Below are 21,231 nucleotides of genomic sequence, written 5' to 3' on the forward strand. Positions count from 1 at the left end.
AGTGATCTGCAATAGCAGTCTGGGAACTGAGCATATCGTAGCAGTATGAAGAATCCCATGTGCTCTTATGGATATGTGTCGAGCAAATTAGGAAAATTATGAAATTAAAATACAGGCATATATAGGAGTTAGAGAAGCTATTGTAATAATATGGAATAAGAGGTTGAGGTTGCCGTATTCTGAGGTTCAAGAGGCTCCTTAGTCTTTAACATTTAGAGATACATTTTGTAGACATGAGTTTTTTCCTACTTTGTCAATACTGTTCAGATGAAATCTCTCCATATATAGTAAGCTGGGGAAGAGAGCAGCAGATCCATGCCTGCTGCCCCAACGCCTGATGCACATCACCAAGTGGCCACATGTTTGGTATTTGTCTAAAAGGGGCAGCACTGAATACATTTATTTATTTATTCATTCATTCATTTATTACATTTATATCCCGCTCTTCATTCAAGGAGCCCAGAGTTCATGGTTATATTGGTCCTCACAACAACCCTGTGAGGTAGGTTAAGCTGAGAGATGTGCAGCTGGCCCAGAGTCACCCAGTGCGTTCCATGGCTGAATGGAGATGAACTCAGGTCTCCCTGGTCCTAGTCTTAACACTCTAACCACTGCACCACACTGGCTCTGCATGGAAGGTTTCTCTATGCATTTTGGATGCCTGATTGCTGAATGTGCAGCTGCTGAGGGGACATGACCAGTGGGTAATGTGGCATCAGGCAGGGTCTCTCTCTCTCCCACCTGTGTTTTCTGAATGCAGGGAGGTTTTGTCTGAATCCAGCTAAGATTCTCTAGTGACTGGTAAATGTGCTCCTGCTAACCATCTTGCTGTGCCCTTATTAAGATGACAGAGACATCCTTCAAGGCAAAGTGGTGGCATTGCCTGGTTCAACCTCCAAATTGCACAAGTTCTAAAATTTCCCACTCATTTAAAAAAAAGATATATAGCAACTGAATATAACATTTCTTCATCTTGTCATAACAAATCAGCATTATTATATTCCATTTTTATGCTTCAGCCCTCTTATGACAGTGACGTTTGACATGTAGGTTTGGAATGCTGTGTCTCAACCTGAAGGAGCAAAATGGTGCATTTTCTTTTCCAATTTCATTGAAATGGGGAGGGGTGAAAATTTTTGTATGCAGAAATCAGCTGAAATGTTATATAGTTGGCCCCCATCATTGCAGGACATGTAATGGAATAAGAGACCAACATACATTACTATGATCTGTTGTACCAAATCGCTGCTTGTTCCATTTTACCATCAACCTGGCAGACATAGGTAGAATACTAAAGATATGAATGTAACCAGTTAGCCAAAGAAGTACTGGTTAGAGACCCAATGGTCCCTCTAATTTTTTTCATCTCTGTGCAGAATGAGTTTTGTTCTGGGCGGCAGTATCAAGGCACTGTGTGCACACATGCATTCAGAGTGGAGCCTTCCTAATTCAACCTGAGTGGGATCTAAAATTAATTGAGCGGACATCAGAAAATTTGTGAGTGTGTGCACATGCTCACGCCTTAGAGGGAACAATGTTCTTGCTTACTGCCTAATAACATAAGCGGAAAGGTCCTCAATTATTTTTGCCACTAAGTCGTGGTTCTTAAGCTTCAGGGACCTACCTTACAGGAGCTCAAGACAGTATGCACAAGAGTATCACTTTTTATCATCACAGCGTACATTAGTCTAAATGATAGTGCCAACATCTGGACTAATGGTGCACTTGTGGAAGGACATTGTGCTTGTGCAAGAACATTGTGCAGGTAAGTTCCATTAAGTTGGGAGCTTCTGTTCCAGATTACTATAGTGCTATTGTGCTGGCTTAAGGACATAGTACAAGGATGTTGTAGAAAGAAAATCCTTTCAAAACTCGGCCTTGCGCTAGCAGAAGATGTTGACATACTGCTCAAAACTGTTCCACAAAACTGATATGTAACATTGTTGAGCAATGCCTGTTGCAAAACACTCAGTACACAACCATTAGTACTCAGTACACTCAGTACACAACCAGTACACAACACTCAGTACACACCATTAGGCTGACTTAGCCAATGGATTTTGTAGGCTACCCATGTTGTATTCTCATGACCTACGTGATCATAGTTAAAGGGTTAACTACGACTGGTGAGCTGGGCATATTCCCATGGAGCATGATGTGAGAACCCACACTTTAGCATCAATTTTGTCCTGTTGCCAGAGTTAATTAGAACTGCAATCAGTAACTACAATCTGATCACAGTCTATTACCACCTAGTACCCCCCCCCACTTTTCTTATAATTTGCAAAAATCTCTCTCATGCTTCTAATAAATTAATGTTTTTAAATACTTAACCTCTGAGGCTCTTCACACGATCAGGGGATTTGCAGAGAGAGTGGGCTTAGCGCGTTCTTCACACAGACAATCAGAAGGCAGCCCTGGGTGTCCAGATCAGCTGCCCACATGACTGCCGGCTCAGTCACAGAGCCGGTGGGGGCTGCAGGGATCGGGGGCCACGTAGCCCCAGGAAGTTCCAGGATGCCCTGCGTGAGTGCGGAGAGACCCCCTGGAGAGACCCCCGAGCTCCGTTAGCCTTGTCTAAGGGGAGGGGTACTTTGGGAGGTTTGCTGCCGGGAGCCGTGCAGCTCCCGTTGCAGCACATGATCGCCCCAAAGTGGGCTAGGCTGCCTTAGCCCACTTTTGGCTGATCATGAGAATAGCCTCATTGTATAACTGCTCAAACGATTAATTAATTATTCTTTTTCGTCAACCAAATAGTAATAGGCAATACTGGAATAGATGGACCAGTGGTTTGATGAGTATAATGCAGCTTCTTACGTTCATTCAAATACTACCACCTTATCTCACCACCCCTTTTCAGTCAGTCGTTTATTTGCTTAAAGCATAAAACTGAAAAATGTCCCAACTACTATTATAAAATATCAGCAAAGATGACACAGCAATATACAAATTTGTAAGATGATCACTTCAACATGATAGATAGTACATGTCTCATGCATATTTTTTCGGTAGCTGCTGCACAGGTGCCAATCCTAGGATATGTATTTGGCTAAATTACCCACAAAAAACTAGATCTTATTAAAAACAACTACAGATCTTATCAAAGTCAGATGGCCAAATATTGCTACTAATCAGACTCTTCCCTGGGAAATTGATGTAATGGGCAGAACAAGACATAATGAACTACTACAGTGTTCTGACCACGGACACAGAGATATTGATCTAATGGCAGAGAAGCTTGCCATCAGTATGGGCTGTCAGCACTGTCTGGCAGCACAGTTTTATAGATACCATTCTCAAAGCATGAAAAGTAAGTCTGATAAACAACTGTAAGTTTTACACAGCTGAATCCATTTCCTAAGCTGCCTTTGTCACACAGTATGTATGTATGTATGTATGCATGTATGTGGGTCCTGAAGTCCTTCTTTAGGAGCGATATTCAGAAAGCAGGGACTCACTGCTCAGCTGTGTTGCATCACCCATTCCTCAATCACTTTGGGTAGTGATTCCCAGCATGCCTTTACCACTACGGCAAAATTAATTTATGTACCCTAGCCACCTAATGGCGCAGTGGGGAAATGACTTGATTAGCAAGCCAGAGGTTGCTGGTTTGAATCCCTGCTGATCTGTTTCCCAGACTATGGGAAACACCTCTATCGGGCAGCAGCGATGAAGATGCTGAAAAGCATAATCTCATGCTGTGCGGGAGGAGGCAATGGTAAACCCCTCCTGTATTCTACCAAAGAAAACCACAGGGCTCTGTGGGCACCAGGAGCCAACACCAACTCAACGATACAACTTTAATCTTGCCCTAAGAGAGAGGAGACCCACCTTGGCATTAGTATACCACTAGGGAAAAGTTAGTAACCCTTTAAAAATAATTTTGAACTGTTTCTAGGGAGTTATTTTCACCAGGCTCCCTCCCCCGCAAAGGAATGATCTCAACTTATTTTTACATTTAAAAGAGTGAGAACTCTTTTTTAAATAATTCAACCTTTTAATGTTAAATTTGTGGATATAGTCACACAGCAGTTAATAATCCCATCTTCTTTTGATTTAAATGAAACCCATAGCAATACGGTGTTCTGTCTCTGAAATGCCAACTAATTTTAAAATAAGCAAGGTTTAAGTCTCAGAAACCTATCTGAAAGTGCTACAGAAATGTGCTTTCAAAATACTTTTGTAGCAGTGACAAAGAGGAAGTAGAATGGGGATGGTGACTACATGGAACTACACAGGCCTCTAGTGGTACAAAACAGAAACAGGTAAGCACAGTCATTGCACTACTGTCCGATTGGGTGCAATCTCGTAGTGAGAACTGAATTAGAACTCATAGGTTTGGTGAACCAAAAAGCAGAGGTGTGTAAACATACAGGGGTTGGCACTGAAATTTTGAAAAAGTGGAATCTGAAGAAAATGTCAGAGTTCCTCTCAAAGAGAAACACCTGAAATATTTCAAGGGAAGTTATATGAGTTTCTATAATACTGGTCAGATTTCTCGGTGGGGGGAGGGCTCTGTACATTGTTGTGACACCCATGCAATTTTGTTAGCATTGCATCAACCCTTTTGCTTCTCTCAGAATTCTCTGGATGGTTTTTTTTCCCCAGAGACAGCATTTCAGAATTTATCTCAACATTTAATGTAAGGTGAACTGCAGTGGTAATTCTGGATGAAATTTGGTAGTAATACGAATAGGACAAATATTTATATACTGTTTTTCAACAAAAGTTCCCAAAGTGGTTTACATAGATATGAATGAATGAATGAATGAATGAAATGACTCCTGTCCATACAGGGCTCACAATCTAAAAAAGAAACAAGACAGACACATTTGATAATCTTATCACTGCATGATCAGTTCTTTCTCTAGCTCCAAACTCCCAATAGATCATCCAGTCTGGTGGGAGGAAGATGACTCTCATTACCCAACTTGACTAACAATCAGCATGTATGTTTTTTTCTGGGCCCCAGTTAGGGATGTGCAAGAATTTACACACACACAATATGTTCTGTTACTTTTACCCAAAATATTCTTACTTCCCTTGAAATTCCTTAGAGGTTTCTCTCAAAACAACATTCAGCCAGGATCCTCCACATTTGCCTTATAATTGCATATTAGTTAAAAATGCAACAACTCCAAAAAGCTCACTGGGTGACCTTTGTTTATACAGTTATCGAGAATACCCCACTTTGAGGCTCTTCTCACGATCGGTGAGAAGAGCCTTGAGGTGGTTTGCGAGGAGAGCGGGCTAAGCCCGCTCTCCCCGTAGACGAGCAGTCAGTCACGGAGCCAGTGGGGGCTGAGGAGTTCGGAAGTGTGCAAGGCATGCTGGAGGACCAGCTTTTCAGCCTCCCGGTTGGGGGTCTCCTCGTGAGTTGCTGTGGTGTGGAACTGCGCCACGGCAACTCACGATTTAAAAAACGGGTTTGCGGAGCACTCACTCCACAAACCCGAGTTAAAGGGAAGGGGTAGTTTGGTGAGTTAACCACCTGGAGGACACCAGGCTCGCCTGTGGTGGTTCTCACGGTCCACTGAAATCAGGCTAAGCTCCCCTAGCCCGATATCAGTGGACTGTGTGAATAGCCACTTTGACTTTCTTGGAGGCAGTATAAAAATGCTACAGTCATGAATGAAAAACACTATAATGAATCTGCTTAGAATTAGATTCATTGAAGTCTCCTGGGGCTGATGAGATTAGGAGGAATATGATGAGGAATCGGGGATGGCTTCTGCTTTAAACAGCTGAAAAGGGGGTCATATCTTTTGAAGGATGGAGGGGATGGGAGACATAAAGATTCTGTCAGTCTTAAACATTCATTCTGGCTTTGGAGATTGCATCCATTATTTTTTAAATTATTATTTATTTAATTTATTATTTATTTTTAAAATGTTGACTCTGTCATGTATAAATGAGCACCTTATGGCACTGAAGAAAAATAGGAAAAGGTAAAAATTGTAATAGGCTGAGTTCAGCCTGAGCCAGAAAATGAAAAATCCAATACCGGCAAATTCTTGAGCTTTCTTGAAATCCCCATGACTAGCAAAACTTCTTAGGGGTTCCACAAATCTTATAGCAAAGGGTCTACAGCTACACGTAGCTGTGTGTCTTTTGAACCAGAATCACATTCATTCACAGAAAATGGGTATTACCCTTCCCATGAACTCTTGTCAAGCCTTCCTTCCTGTCCTTTGACTGAAGCCAAAATCCATCCTTTCAGTCAACTACAGGATTTTGGAGGACATGACCTGATAGTGACCAAATTGTGAACCACCTGCTGGCTTTTTAAAAAAATGAATGTGGCTCTTTGATGTTAGCCTTCTTTTCTATTATCAGTGTAGCTGTTGAATTTGCTGTGCTGTAAACATGCAGTGACAAATAAATACTGGAGATGGCACATGAGCAGATAACATCCTTTCCTCAATTGAAACAGCAAAGTTAATTTGTCTGAGGCTGGTCTGAAATGAAATCCCATCAGCATTCAGTCTGTATTTAAATCCTTCCACAGCTTCAATTTGATACTGCATTTAACCGGATGTTTCTTTGGGAGTTGTTTGCCTGCAGAAAGAAAGCCAGCCTATGTGAGAAAGGGTTTAAATGCTTGAAAATTGAGTTTTGATAAGATCAGTGAAATTTCTGAGGGGTTTTGCTTTTGTTCATCCTTTGAATATTTATAGAATCCTAAAAAATCTATAAAGCTAGCCAAAGGAGAGGGCAGTGGGCTAAAACAATGGATGCTGAGAAAGTAAGGAGGATTAAACCTCTTCAGGACATTTTGAGGTTATTTTAAAGCACAATAAAGGGACGTAGGATCACACTATCATTCTCTTAAATGCTTACAGGTGGAAGTGTCTCATCTTTCAGGGGAAAAACCTGTGATGTGGGGCTTGATTTTGATTGGCAGGAGTTAACTCTTCCCCTTGCACCATTTTCATACTGAAAAATGTCCCTTCCAAACGTGCTATTTGCCCCCCCCCCCCAGCAGCTGTGGTGACAAATTCCCACTCAGGTTCAATCAGTTCATTGGCCGGGGTGGGGTGGGGGAGCAAAAGACTTGAAGGTATTCTTGAGTGTAAAGGGATCGCAAAATGGTATGTCAGCTTATTGTATGCAAGGATATTGCAAACTGCAGATCTGTCCAGACTGCATCTTGTCCTGTGACTAGTTTCAGTATGCAGCACGATCCGAAAGTGAGGATAGTAAAGGTACTACAAGAATGAGTTAACAATCAGTGTAATGGTATACAGTATACAATAGCCTCATTCTTGAACATCCAGACGCCTATGGCTATGATCAATGTTATCAATACTGCTGTATATGATTCCTCTCTGGGGAAGGGTGGAGCACCAGATTGAGATTGATACTCACAAACCCTTTAAATGCTCTTTTAGTTAGCAAATGTGTGACTTTTCCTGTAAGGTATTTACATAATGGGAAGGCATCGGAAAAAGTATTTTACTCAGAGTGTATCTAAACCTTAAGGTTTAGCAGTCATTTCTTCTCCCCAGGCATCCCGGGGAATTGTAGTTTTCTGAAGGGTGTTAGAGATATGATTCTAAGCACCAACACCTAATTACAATGACTGATGATACTTGAGGATAAGTCACGGCAGTTAAACAGATATAAACCCAATTTAAGCTGATAATGCAGATAGATTCTTGGAGTTTCTAAGTTAAGTATTTATATAACTATGTGAAAATAGCCCACAGTGAGCAAATGCTTGACTAACAAGCAGAAGGTTGCTGGTTCGAATCTCTGCTGGTACTATGTCGGGCAGCATTGATATAGGAAGATGCTGAAAGGTATCATCTCATACTGCGCGGGAGGAGGCAATGGTAAACCCCTCCTGTATTCTACCAAAGAAAACCACAGGGCTCTGTGGGCGCCAGGAGTTGAAATCTACTTGATGGCACAGTTTATTTTTATCACCTAGTCAGCTAAAAGAAATTTGTCAGTAATGTCACAGTGATGATGATGATGATGACGACGACAATGATGTTAGTTATTATTTCAGTACACTAGTTGTGAGTTGGAGCATGCTTCTTAATGATTTGTTTATTTTCAGCATCGGACACACTTGTTCAACACACTATAATAAGAGTGTTCCAATTCACCTGCTAATCATTGCTAGTACAATTGGTGGAATAGGGACCAGCAGCATCAGTACAGATGGCACATGCATTTTTATTTTATTTATTTATTTATTTACATTTATATCCCACTCTTCCTCCAAGGAGCCCAGAGCAGTGTACTACATACTTGTGTTTCTCTTTCACAACAACCCTGTGAAGTAGGTTAGGCTGAGAGAGAAGTGACTGGCCCAGAGACACCCAGCAAGTATTATGGCTGAATGGGGATTTGAACTCACGTCTCCCCGGTCCTAGTCTAGCACTCTAGCCACTACACCACGTTGGCATGCATGATAACCATTACACTGATTATTAACTCATTCTTATAGTGTCTGTCTCTCAACTTTGGAATAGTGCTGCATGTTGAAACTAGTCACAGGGAAAAATTCAATCTTGACAGGTCTGCTGTTTACAATAGAGATGCACATTCTTGCTATTGATTGAATTCAACAGCAGTTGTAGTTCTGCCTGTGGATAAACCAGATTCCAGTAGGCTCATTGCTATAAGCACAAACAAATTCACACCTGGATTCTATATGCTTGGCAGGATATGCATGGGGAAAATCTAGGCTTGAAAGTTATTCTTGAACAGAGTTTGGAACTTCTGCCCATCTCTAGTTTGCTGGAGATACAGCTCCTGATGGCATTGACTTAGCAACAGCAACTCTATTGACCACTAGAGGTACTGGGATAGGGATAGTGCGTGAGGGTATTGCCTCTCTGACTATGGTTTCTCTATTCTACTTCCCATTTATTATTTATTTATTTGTCACATTTGTACACCACCCCAAACTTTAGTCTCTGGGTGGTTAACAATAGCATAAAGCAAGTTAAAATATATACAAAAACTTAAAACAATTCAACAATTTAAAAATCATCCACAAATTAAAACCTTAACATTTTAAAGAACTGAAAAAGCTTGGGTGAAGAGGTGGGTTTTCAAATGCTTTCTAAAAATGCTCAGAGATGGGGAGGATCGTATCTCAGTAGGGAGCACATTCCACAGTCTTGGGGCAGCAACCGAGAAAGCCCGCCCCCGTGTGGCCACCGGCCAAGCTGGCAGCAACTGGAGACGGATCTCTCCGGATGACCTCAATGGGCGGTGGGGATCATAATGAAGAAGACGCTCTCTTAGATACCCAGGGCCTAAGCCATTTAGGGCTTTATAAGTTATGACAAGCACTTTGTATTTTTCCCGGAAACCTATTGGCAGCCAGTGTAACTCTATCAACAAAGGAGTGCTTGTGCCTGGCATGTTGGGATGAGAGAGGGGGAAGTTCTCCTGCTCCCGGCTTCAGCCTCGACCACACTGCCGCGTGGTGTGGTGAAGGCACAGATGACTTCTGCTTGTCTGTCTTGTCAAGTTCCTGCCTTCCCTGAAGCCCTCAGAAGCGGCGGCCAGAGGTTGTGTGCGCGATCCCCGTGTATAATTTTCCCCTAACTACATGCAGAGTTTCAACTGATATTTGGCTGCAGAGGGGTTTACTTCTGAGAATTTGCCTCCGCAGAATTCTTTGACAAAATTCAAAGGACCTCTTACTTTCCTCACCAGCATCAATCCAAAGGGAGATAACCAAGTAGATTCTCATGGAACCTCCTTATAGCTCAATTGCCTTTGGCCAATACAAATTTGCTGTCAGCGTCTGCCTTATTTTACTTACTTTTAGATGTCCTACACATCATGGGCCAACTCAAACAACTATGCTAAAATTTTAGAGGTATTATCACCACTGGTTGTTTGAACGGTAGACTCCTTTTCCAGGTAACTTGCTCTCTTTTCTTCAGAAAATGACATCTCTCTTCAAATATACTTGAGTAACTTTTGGCTGTTGTGTAATCCCCTAGGAATTTAGTCAGTAAGCATCCTGTGCAATCACTTAACTTGGAGAACTACAACAATGGCAACAATGTATATAATTTTATTTGTAACAGTTACAAATGTGTAACTTGCTTTCATGAAATCGACCAAGTCAACTTCGTTACCAACACAGATGTAAACACTGCTCTCTGTCTGACCTTATTGAAACTAATCACTTATGCTTTTTAAAAATCAATCCTATAATATACAGCTCTTACAGATATTTTTCAGGTAGCTCTTAGTTTTTCCAAATTTCTCTCCAGTCTCATAACTCTTTCTCCACTGACTTTTTGAATTGCCCTACTCACCCCAGAACCCAGCTGTCCAAACCAGCCTCCACCCTGTAAAATTAACCAATCTCACACAAGATCAAAACCCATTCACTGATCATATCGAAATTTCTTCCTTTGCCAGCCAATGGGAATAGCATGCTTTTCATCTCTTATGTTTCCCCACAAGCACAATCTTATCCCCTGTTTCCCCCCTAAATTAGATTTCTCTACGCCCCACGACATACAATATATGTTTTTGCATCTGTTTACATTACCTTTTTCTAAACATATCCCATTTTTCTAATCTGCAACTGAAGAATCCGCTTTTTGTTGCAGTATTATATTATACAATACGTATCATAAAGGAGATGATGTGATGAGAATATATTTTTAAGTACTAGAGCTTACAGAAAGTTCCTGCGAAGCAGTATAGGTTAGCCAGTTGGCACATAGTGACCAGGGACACACGAAAAGAGCCACTTGGATTCAGTGTACTATTTAATCTTTAAATAAAACATTTGTTTATGAAGTGACTGCTGCACAAAGTAATGCCTGAATGATAACACTACACATGCTCTCTTACCCTTTTGCTTTGTCTTCCTCTCATTTGAAAAAGTCACATTGAATCATAGCAACACCCCATTTAATTCATGGTCATGGGAATCCCCACAGTCTGGCTTCTAACACTGTTGTTATCATTCTTCCTGAATGATCCCCCCCCTTTTTTTTCATGGCTTAAAAGGCTTCCATGCCAATCCTTTAAAGCACAACACAGTTGCTTGATTCTGCACAAAGACTTAGCATAATTCCCAGGCATGAGATACAAGGTCAAGGGTTCATTCCTCTAGAAGCTCAGCCCTTCCTACATTCATTCAAGAGGGAAGCAGAGGAGCAGGGATGTATATTATCTAGGCCCTTCACAACGGATGTGTGCAAGTCTGGGGCCTGTGGCGTGTTGGAACTTGTGACCAAGCGAACATCACAGATTTGCCACGGTGTCCAAAGGGGTGGCTACATGAACATCTGACCCAGGAGGGTCTTTCCTTACAAGATGAAGACTGGGTGCGACGCAGCTTCTAGTGAGAAGCCGAGATTTCTTTACTTTGCCGTCTGCTGTGCCTGCTGGAGAGGCTAAAGAGATTGCATCTCGAGGATATCCTAAAAGAAAGTGAGAAAAGGCTGCTCTCCTAGGGTAAGTCTGCTCCAATTATATTCCACCCCCCATTTCCACTAAAGGCTTTAACACGCTGTATAGAGAAATTTAAAGAAGTGGGTCTGGAGCAGTCTGGGATGTTGATACTCTGTGGGCTGAGGGTGAGGCTGGCCCTCTGTCTGTGGAAATTCTTCCCAGCTTGATTTGAAGCCAGCTCTTTAGCCCTGCAGAAGAAGTTCTGCAAATGTGTGGCAAAAGCCAGCTATGAATGGCACAAACAAGCGATTGCCTGGGGTGTTGCTATGTCACCTCCCAACTGTTAGGGGAGATATGCAACCTTAAAAAACCAACCTTTTTGTAAAGAATAATTTTAAAAAGAAGGTAAAGGATGAGCATACTGACAAAAAAGAGGGTGCTGAGCACCATCCTGCCCCCCAGCATATCAGTTTATGTCCCTAGAATTTCATTCTTTTCTGTCAACCGGCCAGGAAGATTTGAGGCACTTGGCACTCTAATGAGGCAAGGTGGTTCAGGGTTATCAAAGCCAGGCTTCAAAAAAGTGTGTGAACATAGGATGCATTGAGACAAGCCTCACACATGTTGGCAGTGACTTCTTCAAGGGAAGAAAAGGTTTTTTTAATAATACTTTTAAGGAGTTTCACTAGTTTTAGTAATTTATGCCATGTTTGTAGAGAGATTAAGGCTGTAATCCTATGCCCCACAGAAAACTGTGGGACTTTTTTCTGAATAAACACGCATAGGATCTGGCTACATCTTTCCTAGATTTAGAGCCTGGTCTGAGTGATTATACTCCTGTGGTGTCTCATTTTGTGCATTTTCCTTTTCAGAATTCAGTATGGCCTTCACTTGGAAGAACGCTCAAGAATTCTACTACTGGATTCTTGACAATGGAGGTAGGTAGCAAAAATATGGAAACTGCAATATAGGAGCCTCACTAGGCAGAAAAATGTTTATAAAAATCCTACCTGTAAAGAGCATGTGTGCTCCACTGCATCATTCCCTTTGCCTATAAACATCTTAATTTTCCATTCTAAGATAAAACTTATTTAGATTCTCAAGATGTAATAATGATTATCATTTATGTAGTGCTTAAGGTAGATACAAATATTTATTTACCACCCATGGTCAGCTTACAAAACAACTAAAGAATGGTAGAATACAGAAATCTTCTGAAGGTTAACAGTTGCTAGAAAATAAAAAAATTTTATACAGTCGCATACAGTACCAATCAAAGACTTAACTAGCAATTGCTAACAATAAATATAAATATAAACTAAAAATTCAGGAAGAACATACACATGAAATAAAAAGCTGATGTAACCACATAGCATTAGAGCAAAACTTCGCCACCTAATATGTAATAGTTGGAGATTGATCTGCCAAAAGATAAGAGACACAAAAATCTTCTCAGCATCCTGGAAAGGGTGCCAGACAAGGAGATATCAGGAGGCATCTTATCTTTCTGTAAAACAGACAACGGAGCAATACATGTTGGATGGTTTCAATCTCCTTATAACCACAGGGGCAGATTCTATCGTACCTAGATATGCTCTTTATTCTCCCCGCCAGCACAGCCGACGGGAGCAGGTCATACCTTGCTCTAAAGAAAGCCCTCAGATAGCACGGGTTCTCTAGGGTATACAGATAAGTAGTGGGACCCCTGACAGCAGTGCATAAACCCAGTCTCCTTCTCGAACATTCTGGGTTCATGGAAAGCTCGTGTTGATATTCGGTATCCAGGATTCTCTGCTTCAGAGCCTGTAGAGCTTGATTATGGCTCAACAAAATCAGATAATCCATGGAGAATCCCAATAACAGAATTTGACAGTGCTTAAGGTAGATCAGTATCATTATCTCCCCTTGCAGTCTGGAGGTGAGGCTTGCACCTAAGGCCATTTACTGAGATCATTGCTTAGGGTAGATTTGAACTAGGACTCTTTCTTATTCTTAGCTCTTTGCCACTCAACTAAACAGGAATAGCAAATGCCTAAATAATATGTGGACCCATATTATTCATGAGACTGTCTAGCCCAGGAATGTTAGACCTTACCATATCTTACCACAGTCCTTGGCCATCAAGCTGTTTTGCTTGTATCATTCAAATTTTCATGACTGACTCACTATGCCATCCCTTCAATATGTGGAGTCCTGCTAATTATGCCCTTTGTACCTAATTTAATCTCTTGCAAATAATGCAAATAATGGATTTTTTTACCCTGCATATAAATCGGGCTACAAAACTCTTCCAGGGCCTTTTACACACAGCAGGCTTTACCATGAGTTTACTGGGAGGCTTTACTGCAAACTCAAAGTTGTCCCCAAAAATCGATGCAAATAATGGATTTTTTTACCCTGCATATAAATCGGGCTACACTCTTAACGCACAGTGAAAAACCCAAATTGTGTGTGAACTGCTCCCTGATAATTCTCAGGGACTTCGGGGTAAATCTGGCTGATATATGAACTCACCCCCTCCATTCCAGAGAAGATGCGAGTTAAAGGGCTTTAAAAGCCCCATGTGAAAAACTTCCAGGTCATGCATTGGCCATGAAGATGCTCCGAAAAAAGCCCCCTTATGATGAAGGATCCCATCCTGGCCATAAAGTACAGAAATGTTTTCTTATGCATAGATAGTCACTATCATGTCATGAAACTCCATGACCCCACCAGTGGCCACCAGCAACGTGGAGACACAACAATGGTGATGCTGGTGATTGATGTGGTCAGTTCTAGGGCAGAGATCACTTACAAAGCAGAAGGTGTCTTGTATGGCTAATGTGATGTGCGCTGGGGCTCTTAGGACCAAACTAGACTCTAATCGTGACAGTAAGAGGCATGCTTAAAACTGGAGATGTCTCTTAATTGACTAAAGGCAGGAGAGGCAATTATAATTGTGGTTGTGATGTACAAAAGTGGGGGATTAGCCCTTTCCAGTGACATTGTTTTCCTGCTAGAGAACACCCCTCTGAAATTGCTGTTTTCCCCAAGTAGCTATTTAAACAACGGCTTTGGGGAGTGATTTTTTGGTGAGAAAGTTGGCACAGAAAGAGCTATCCTCCCCTCCCCATGTGCCACAGTCCTGATCATTACTGGATCTCCCGTAACTGCTTTTAGTCCATTAAGAGACATTTCCAGTTTTAGCACCTTATTAGGGATGTGCAAACAGGTTCGACGTTCGACGTCAAACCTGTTCGGTTCGAAGGATCAGGGTTGAACCGAACCATCTCCTGTTCAGTCCAAACCCATACTGAACACCCCCAACTGTTTCGGGGTTCGTGGACCTTTTTTTAAAAAAATAAATAATAAATATAATGACTATAAAATAATAAATAAATTAAAAAAAATTTTAACCTTACCCCCTTTGTGGAGGTTCCCCCTCCCCCCGCCGGCCTTCCTTGCAGCCCAAATCGACCTGTTTGGCTGGCTCTTCGGCTCATTTGGACCTTCCCCCTCTGGCATGGTGGCCATTTTAGAGGCCACAGCACCTGTGCAATTGGCCTCTACGTGTCCATTGTTTAAATTTTTTTTAAAAAGAAAAGAAAAGTCTGCGAATGATCCGTTTGAAGGAGTGCCAGACTGAACTGGCCTGGTCTTGTTCAAGTTCAGTTCAGATTCGAACCGAACCAGGCCAGCCAGTTCCATGCACAACCTTACTTCTTATTGGTATGATTAGGGTCTATTTGGTCCATGAGCTCAAGCAAACACTGGCAAATCAAGATGCCTTTCCTTTTGCAAGTTATTCCTGTTCTAACTATCCAAGACTACCTAGCATATTGGTTACTGCCAATCAAACAGATCTAGTCTGGCTCTTAGGAGATAGCGTTGTGAAATGCAGGAGCTGAAAAGAAGGGGCATTACAAGTGATGCCTATGCATCTCAGAAATAATGTCTATTACATCTTTATCCAGCCTTTGCTCCAAAGAGTGTGGTGTGATGCACATGGTTCTCTTCTCTGCTTTTATCTGCACAACAACCCTGTGAGGTAGATTAGGCTATCACAAGTGGGCCAAAATCACACAAGGAATTTGAGCATGAATTTGAAACTAGGAAGCTGTTCACACACATGTGCACAACTGGACTAAGGGAGCCCAGCCTAGTTTTGCACGTGCGTGTGTACCGCCAGGATCAATCCCAATCCCAGCGGCACCTCAGTGACAAACCCGCCTATGAAGCCTCCATTTAAAATGAGGTTAAGGGAGCAAATGGGGCAACGCATCCAGGCACCCCGACCCTTGGAGCTGTCGGCAGCTGCTGGTGCTCATCTGGGCAAGCGATCCACCCACCCAAGGGCAGTAAACTGCTCATGTAATGGGGAGGTAAGCTCTTTAGGGCTTCCTCCCTGCAAAACCTATAGCCCTTTCTCACTGCTCATGAGAAAGGGTTCTAGGTCTCCTAGTCCAACATGCTGTCTGCTGCACCACACTGGCTATCACATAGGACATGTTTAAAAGTTTGTGTCACACAATGGTCTGAGCTGGAAATTTGGAAGCCCTGATTTAAATTTCACCTCTGCCCTCACCTTTCTACATGACCTCTCAGAAGCCACTCCCCCAGCCCCTCACCTACAAGATGGGGATAATAATACTGACATACCTTACAGGTTGGTTGCAAACATTGCAAGACAATGAGGCTATCCACACGAGCATGCAAAGCCGGGTTAAAGGAGCCCAGCCCAGTTTTGCACACTCTTGTGAACCACTGGAACTGGACCTGATCCCAGCAGCCATATGGCGGCAAACCTGCCTACGTAGCCCTCCAGTTTAATGAGGTTAAGGGAGCAAGTGCTCCCTTACCCTTGTTTAATTGATTGTGTGTCAGCCACAGCTGCTTGAAGTCACACTTGGCACACTCGGGGGTGGGGAGGGATCCCAGTAATGCACCGCGCACTCGTGCGGTGCATTATTGGGGCTCTGGGGGGTGTGGCGATGCACGGCGGCGCATCCCAGCGCCCTGATCCCGGGAGCTTCAGTGGGTCCGCCTGCTCAGAGACTAGAAGCCAATTGTCTGAGGGGAAGGTACGTTAAACCCTCCTTCTCCGCAGACTGCCTACAATCTCTTCTCACAGATCGTGCGGAGCTCTACTGACTCGTACAAAAAGGGTCAAAAGGGATGGATGTGAGCAATTGGAGTTACGTACGCTTAGGTTCATTTCAGCTGGAGATGAGGGCTAAGGAGTTGAACCAAAGACTTCATGAAAGAGATGAGGAGGGTGTTGAAGGGAAGGAGAGAGAGAGGACATCACAAGTGTTCTGGGTGGGAGGCACAGGCATAGGGGCAGAAAGGGAGAAAGGATAGAACCATTTAAGAAAGCAGGAGACTTTGGGGGTATTGAGAGTGTTAGGAGGTGGAGGAGTAAAGGTCATGAATAGGGACATACCAGGAGATAAGGACAGAAGGGGAAGCTGGGGCAAGTTTGTGGAGAGCTGAAGGCAAGGATGTGGAGTTAAGGAAGAGATTTCTCATAAATCTCAGTCTATGGCTTGTTCACTCACCCTCCTTCTCTGTGTGTTCATCTCAATGTATCTTGAATTTCAGACCCAAGGACAGATCCCTGGCCACTGGTTTACTCTCCACTTCCAGTCATTTTCATCTTTACTCTGTATCTCGTCATAGTAGCAGCAGGGCCACATATCATGCAGAAGCTGGAGCCACTGAGGCTGAAAGCCTTCCTTGTGGTCTATAACCTGTCAATGGTGCTGTTGTCAGTGTTCATGTTCTATGAGGTAAGACCAAAGGGAACTTTCTTAGGAACACAAAGCACTAGCTCTTAAAACACTTCCTGCCGATTCCGCTTTCTTTTTATGACTATTAATTATTATTAATAATAATTATTTTTTACAGATTTTTATCATAGCACATCATTGTACGTGGTACTTTGCTAAGTAACATAAGTAAAAGACAGGCCACTGCCCCAAGGAGTTTACAGTTTAAACTTAAAACACTGGAGGCTCTCTTGTGTGAGTCGATTGGATTTTCTTGCTTTTGTGGGCTTTTTAAATTTTTAGTTTCTGATCTTTGGGTCTTGATCCAGAATTAAAACTTTGGCTGTTTTTTTCAGTAAAAGCTGGTATTCCTGCATTATTAAAAAAACAAAACAAAACCCAAAACCAACAGCCTGTGGGTTTGTTGTACTGAATGTGTGTGTTGTGATTCATGTGTGACATGGAACAAGCTGTGACCCACATATTGCTGTTATAATTGCTTGCTTGGGTGAACCAGTAAAGGTTGAATTGTAGCCTTGTAGTATACAGTTCAAAAATTCTGACTGTAGACTACTGTAGGTTAACATTTGTAGTCATGCTTATTAAGCTTGAGCTAAAAGTACTTTTCAGGATGGTAAAAAAATGGAGAGAGGATCATTTATGAATTTGAGACTGAATTTCAACAAATATTTTCTGGAGACAGACTGTTTGTCACAACTACAGCCATGACTACAAATCATCATTAGCTTGTTCAGGGATGGGGAAAATGATGTGCCAGAGGGCTCTTTTGATTCCAGAAATAAGAAATGTTGCAGTGGATATAGGACAGCAAGTAATTCTTGCATGAACAGGAATCTTTCCTCCTTCTTTTTCTTCTCTTGCAGTTCCTGATGACATCATTTCTGGCCAATTACAACTACCTCTGTCAGCCAGTGGATTACAGCCAGAGTGAGCTGGGGATGCGGGTACAGTATAGTTACTAACCAGTTCCGTCACACAGCTCTCACACAGTTCTGAAAGAAAGAGCTTATGGATTTCTCTGCTTGAGAACACATACTGTGGTTTGCTGATGTGCCCAGTGTTTGTCGTGGGAAAACGACTATATTTCAGCCTCATTTCCCCATCTGGGGATAATATCACTATAGGCACCCCTGTATCTTGGAGTATTTTGAGGGCAAATGTGGGAGCTTGGAATTTCCAAAAGGGATCATTTGACATGTTCCAATTGCTGCTAGAAGGAGGAGAAAACAATCTAGCTTCTATTAACTAGGACCATGCCCGATGATGTCCACATGGAGGAAGACTGAAATAGCTGCCATATTGGCAGCAGGTAAAGCAGCTTGTCATGTGGATCCCGCCTATCATTGCCTAGAGAGTCTTCATGCCACTGCTAGGCATTCCTGCTTGAGGCACAGAGTACCTTCCATGTAATGTTCCTCCATGTGGCAACTGTAATGTGTAGACTGCCCCAAAGGACATGGTTCCGACTATAACTACTTCAGAACATAGGAAGAAACGGGGAAAGATTCCCCACCCCAATTATGGGGAGAAGGTAAAATTAGTACACCAGAACATTCCATATTTATTTGAACACAGGATCATTACCAGTTCCATCACCAGTTGTGATGGAACTGGTGATGGAACTGGTAATGGAACTGGTGAACTCTCCTCTGGTGATGGAAGTGAGGGAAGAACAGGGAAGGGAATCTGAGACCTGCTGCCAACCTCACCCTGGGTAAAATCCCAGGGGCCAAGTGACAGCTGAACAAGCCTTGAAAAGTATGTTCCCTTGTAATGAAGGACAGAATGCCTTCTGTATCCTGGCTCTCTAAGAAGCACCGGCACTTCTGCACTCCAGACTAGTAAGGCTTTGATGGTCACACGGGGGTGACTTTTTCCAGTCTTCCCTACCCCTGGAATTGCTCCCTGCGACCTGGAAGTGAATCCCTGAGGTCTGCATGGCCTTCAGGGACCTGCTTCCAGGATTCAGGGAGCACTTCTGAGGCAGGGGAGATTGGTGAAAATAACGCCGCCGCTCCCTACCCCCTGAGTGCATGTGCTGCCTTCGTGTGGAAGGCAGGGGTGTGTGTGTGTGTGTGTGTGTGTGTGTGTGTGTGTGTGTGTGTGTGTGTAAGAAGTGCCCGTACTTCATCAGTTAGGAAATCAGCCACTGGCTTTGACATACAAATACCTGGTTTAGGATTAATAGCTTTATATGTATGCGACATCTTCTCCTGCCCCTCTGATGGCTGTAAGAGAGAACACAGTCATGGGTCATAGAGAAAGCTTTATTTTTGTAATGATTATCCCCACTGGCAGCATAGTGGCTAAGAGCTAGGAATCAGAAGTGGACTGCCCTGGCTGGAATCTATGCATATTTTTAGATCACAGTTTTTCAGTGATTACATTGTGTTGGGTTCTTTTATGGTATATCTGGAATCTCACCTCTGCATGAACTCACTAGGGTAAGGCCCTCCCTCTCAGCTTCAGCTGCAATATGGGGAGAATAATACTTTAGCTTGTTGGAAGGAATGCAACAAGATTAACGTTTGTGTGAAGAAGTTTGAACACTTGGAAGTGCTATACAAACAATGATTGTATAAGTATTGTATAAAGAATGTGAAGAACTATTATTATTGCCAAGTGATTCTTTTGAAGCAATGAGCATCTCATTGCTCTGCCCTTTGATACCATTTCTGCCCCTCCGCCCCACTCCCCAATATCTCCAAATTGTCATCAAGCACAGTTGTGAACAGAATTCTGCTGATGACTTTGTTCTGCAATGGGGATGATGAGTTCATTTTCCTACCCTGGGCTCATGAGAATGTGAAGTGATGGGTGGGGAAAAGCAAGCAAACAAAAAAGACATATTTTCATTACTAAAACATCTCTTCCTCTTTTTGCCCAGCAGATGGCAAGAGTGTGCTGGTGGTTCTTCTTCTCCAAAGTCATTGAGCTGCTTGATACGGTAAGGCTGGCTTCAGTCTCCAGTTCACTGAGTCCAGCATCCTCCATTGGTTTTTCCTGTTTGTCCTCAATCTTTCTCATATGCATTCATTTTCACTTGCTGCGACTTATGCTCCAAGTCCTCTCCCAGTTAATCTTCTTCTGATTAACTCTCTCCCCGCTTCTCTCTTGTTTTTTCCTCCTGATGTTCTTGTTCCCTTTTAGATAGCTCAGCAACTGGCAACCTGTTCTGGCTGCTTCCTTCTCTCTGTACTTTCTCATGTCTTTCTTATTTAGATTGTTTTTTTGTGAACAGAGATTGCCTCCTCTTTTCTCTTCATTACTACTACTACTGATATTTACTTTACTACTTTACTTTACATTTTCATTACTACTATTACAACAGATATTTCTATACCACTCTTCAACCAAATTTCTCAAAGAAGTTTACATAGAAAAATGAATAATGCATAAATGAGATGGTCCCCAAAGGGCTCACAGTCTAAAAAGAAACATAATGGCACTTTCCAGATTACCCGCTCAACAGCAGCAATAATTATTCGGTTTGGGCAAATCACATTCAAAACGTAAATAGCAAAGCTACCAGAAGGGGGAGCAGTCTCACTAAAACTAACAAATGGAAAACACAGCAACCTTTTTTCGCTGGACATACGACGTTATAGCAATAAATTGCAGTGATTAAATCCGAAACAAGGCATCTGAAATGCGAATGGCACCGTGATGACAGCATAGGGACTGCGGTGTCAACACACGAAGTGTGGAAGCACACTTCACAGATATGTCATGACCCCGCAGGGTCTAATCAGGAAAGCGCCAAGGCAGATACCAGCAACAGCCATTGGACGGATGCTGTGCTGGGGCTGGATAGGGCCAGTTGCTCTCCCCCTGCTAAATATAAGAGAATCACCACTTTAAAGGTGTCTCTTTGCTCAGCAGATTCTAGACACTTAAGAAATAACAAGACATGTTATTGTCCTGAGTATGCTGATTGGATACTGAGGAGAACAAGGGTCTAGCATCTTTAAAGCTTTTGTGTGGAAGAAAAGAGGGATAGAGAAGAGGGATGACAAGTCTTAGAATTATAATGCAGTGTAGTAGGGAAATGACTTGACTAGCAAGCCAGAGGTTG

General features: G+C 42.5%; 1 protein-coding gene across 1 annotated transcript in view; it reads left to right on the top strand.

Annotated features, from left to right (window-relative positions):
- The first annotated feature begins 8,526 nt into the window (after positions 1-8,526).
- The window catches only part of LOC128325875 (elongation of very long chain fatty acids protein 4-like), a 28,297-nt gene continuing 15,592 nt past the window's right edge, over positions 8,527-21,231 (top strand). The window contains exons 1-5 of the mRNA XM_053251722.1: positions 8,527-11,451; positions 12,261-12,326; positions 16,969-17,156; positions 18,020-18,100; positions 20,047-20,103. Coding sequence (XP_053107697.1) covers positions 12,269-12,326; positions 16,969-17,156; positions 18,020-18,100; positions 20,047-20,103 — 384 coding nt within the window. The 5' untranslated portion in view covers positions 8,527-11,451; positions 12,261-12,268. The remainder of the gene's footprint in view (positions 11,452-12,260; positions 12,327-16,968; positions 17,157-18,019; positions 18,101-20,046; positions 20,104-21,231) is intronic.

This window comes from Hemicordylus capensis, chromosome 5 (assembly GCF_027244095.1).
Source record: "Hemicordylus capensis ecotype Gifberg chromosome 5, rHemCap1.1.pri, whole genome shotgun sequence".
Taxonomy (NCBI): Eukaryota; Metazoa; Chordata; class Lepidosauria; order Squamata; family Cordylidae; genus Hemicordylus; species Hemicordylus capensis.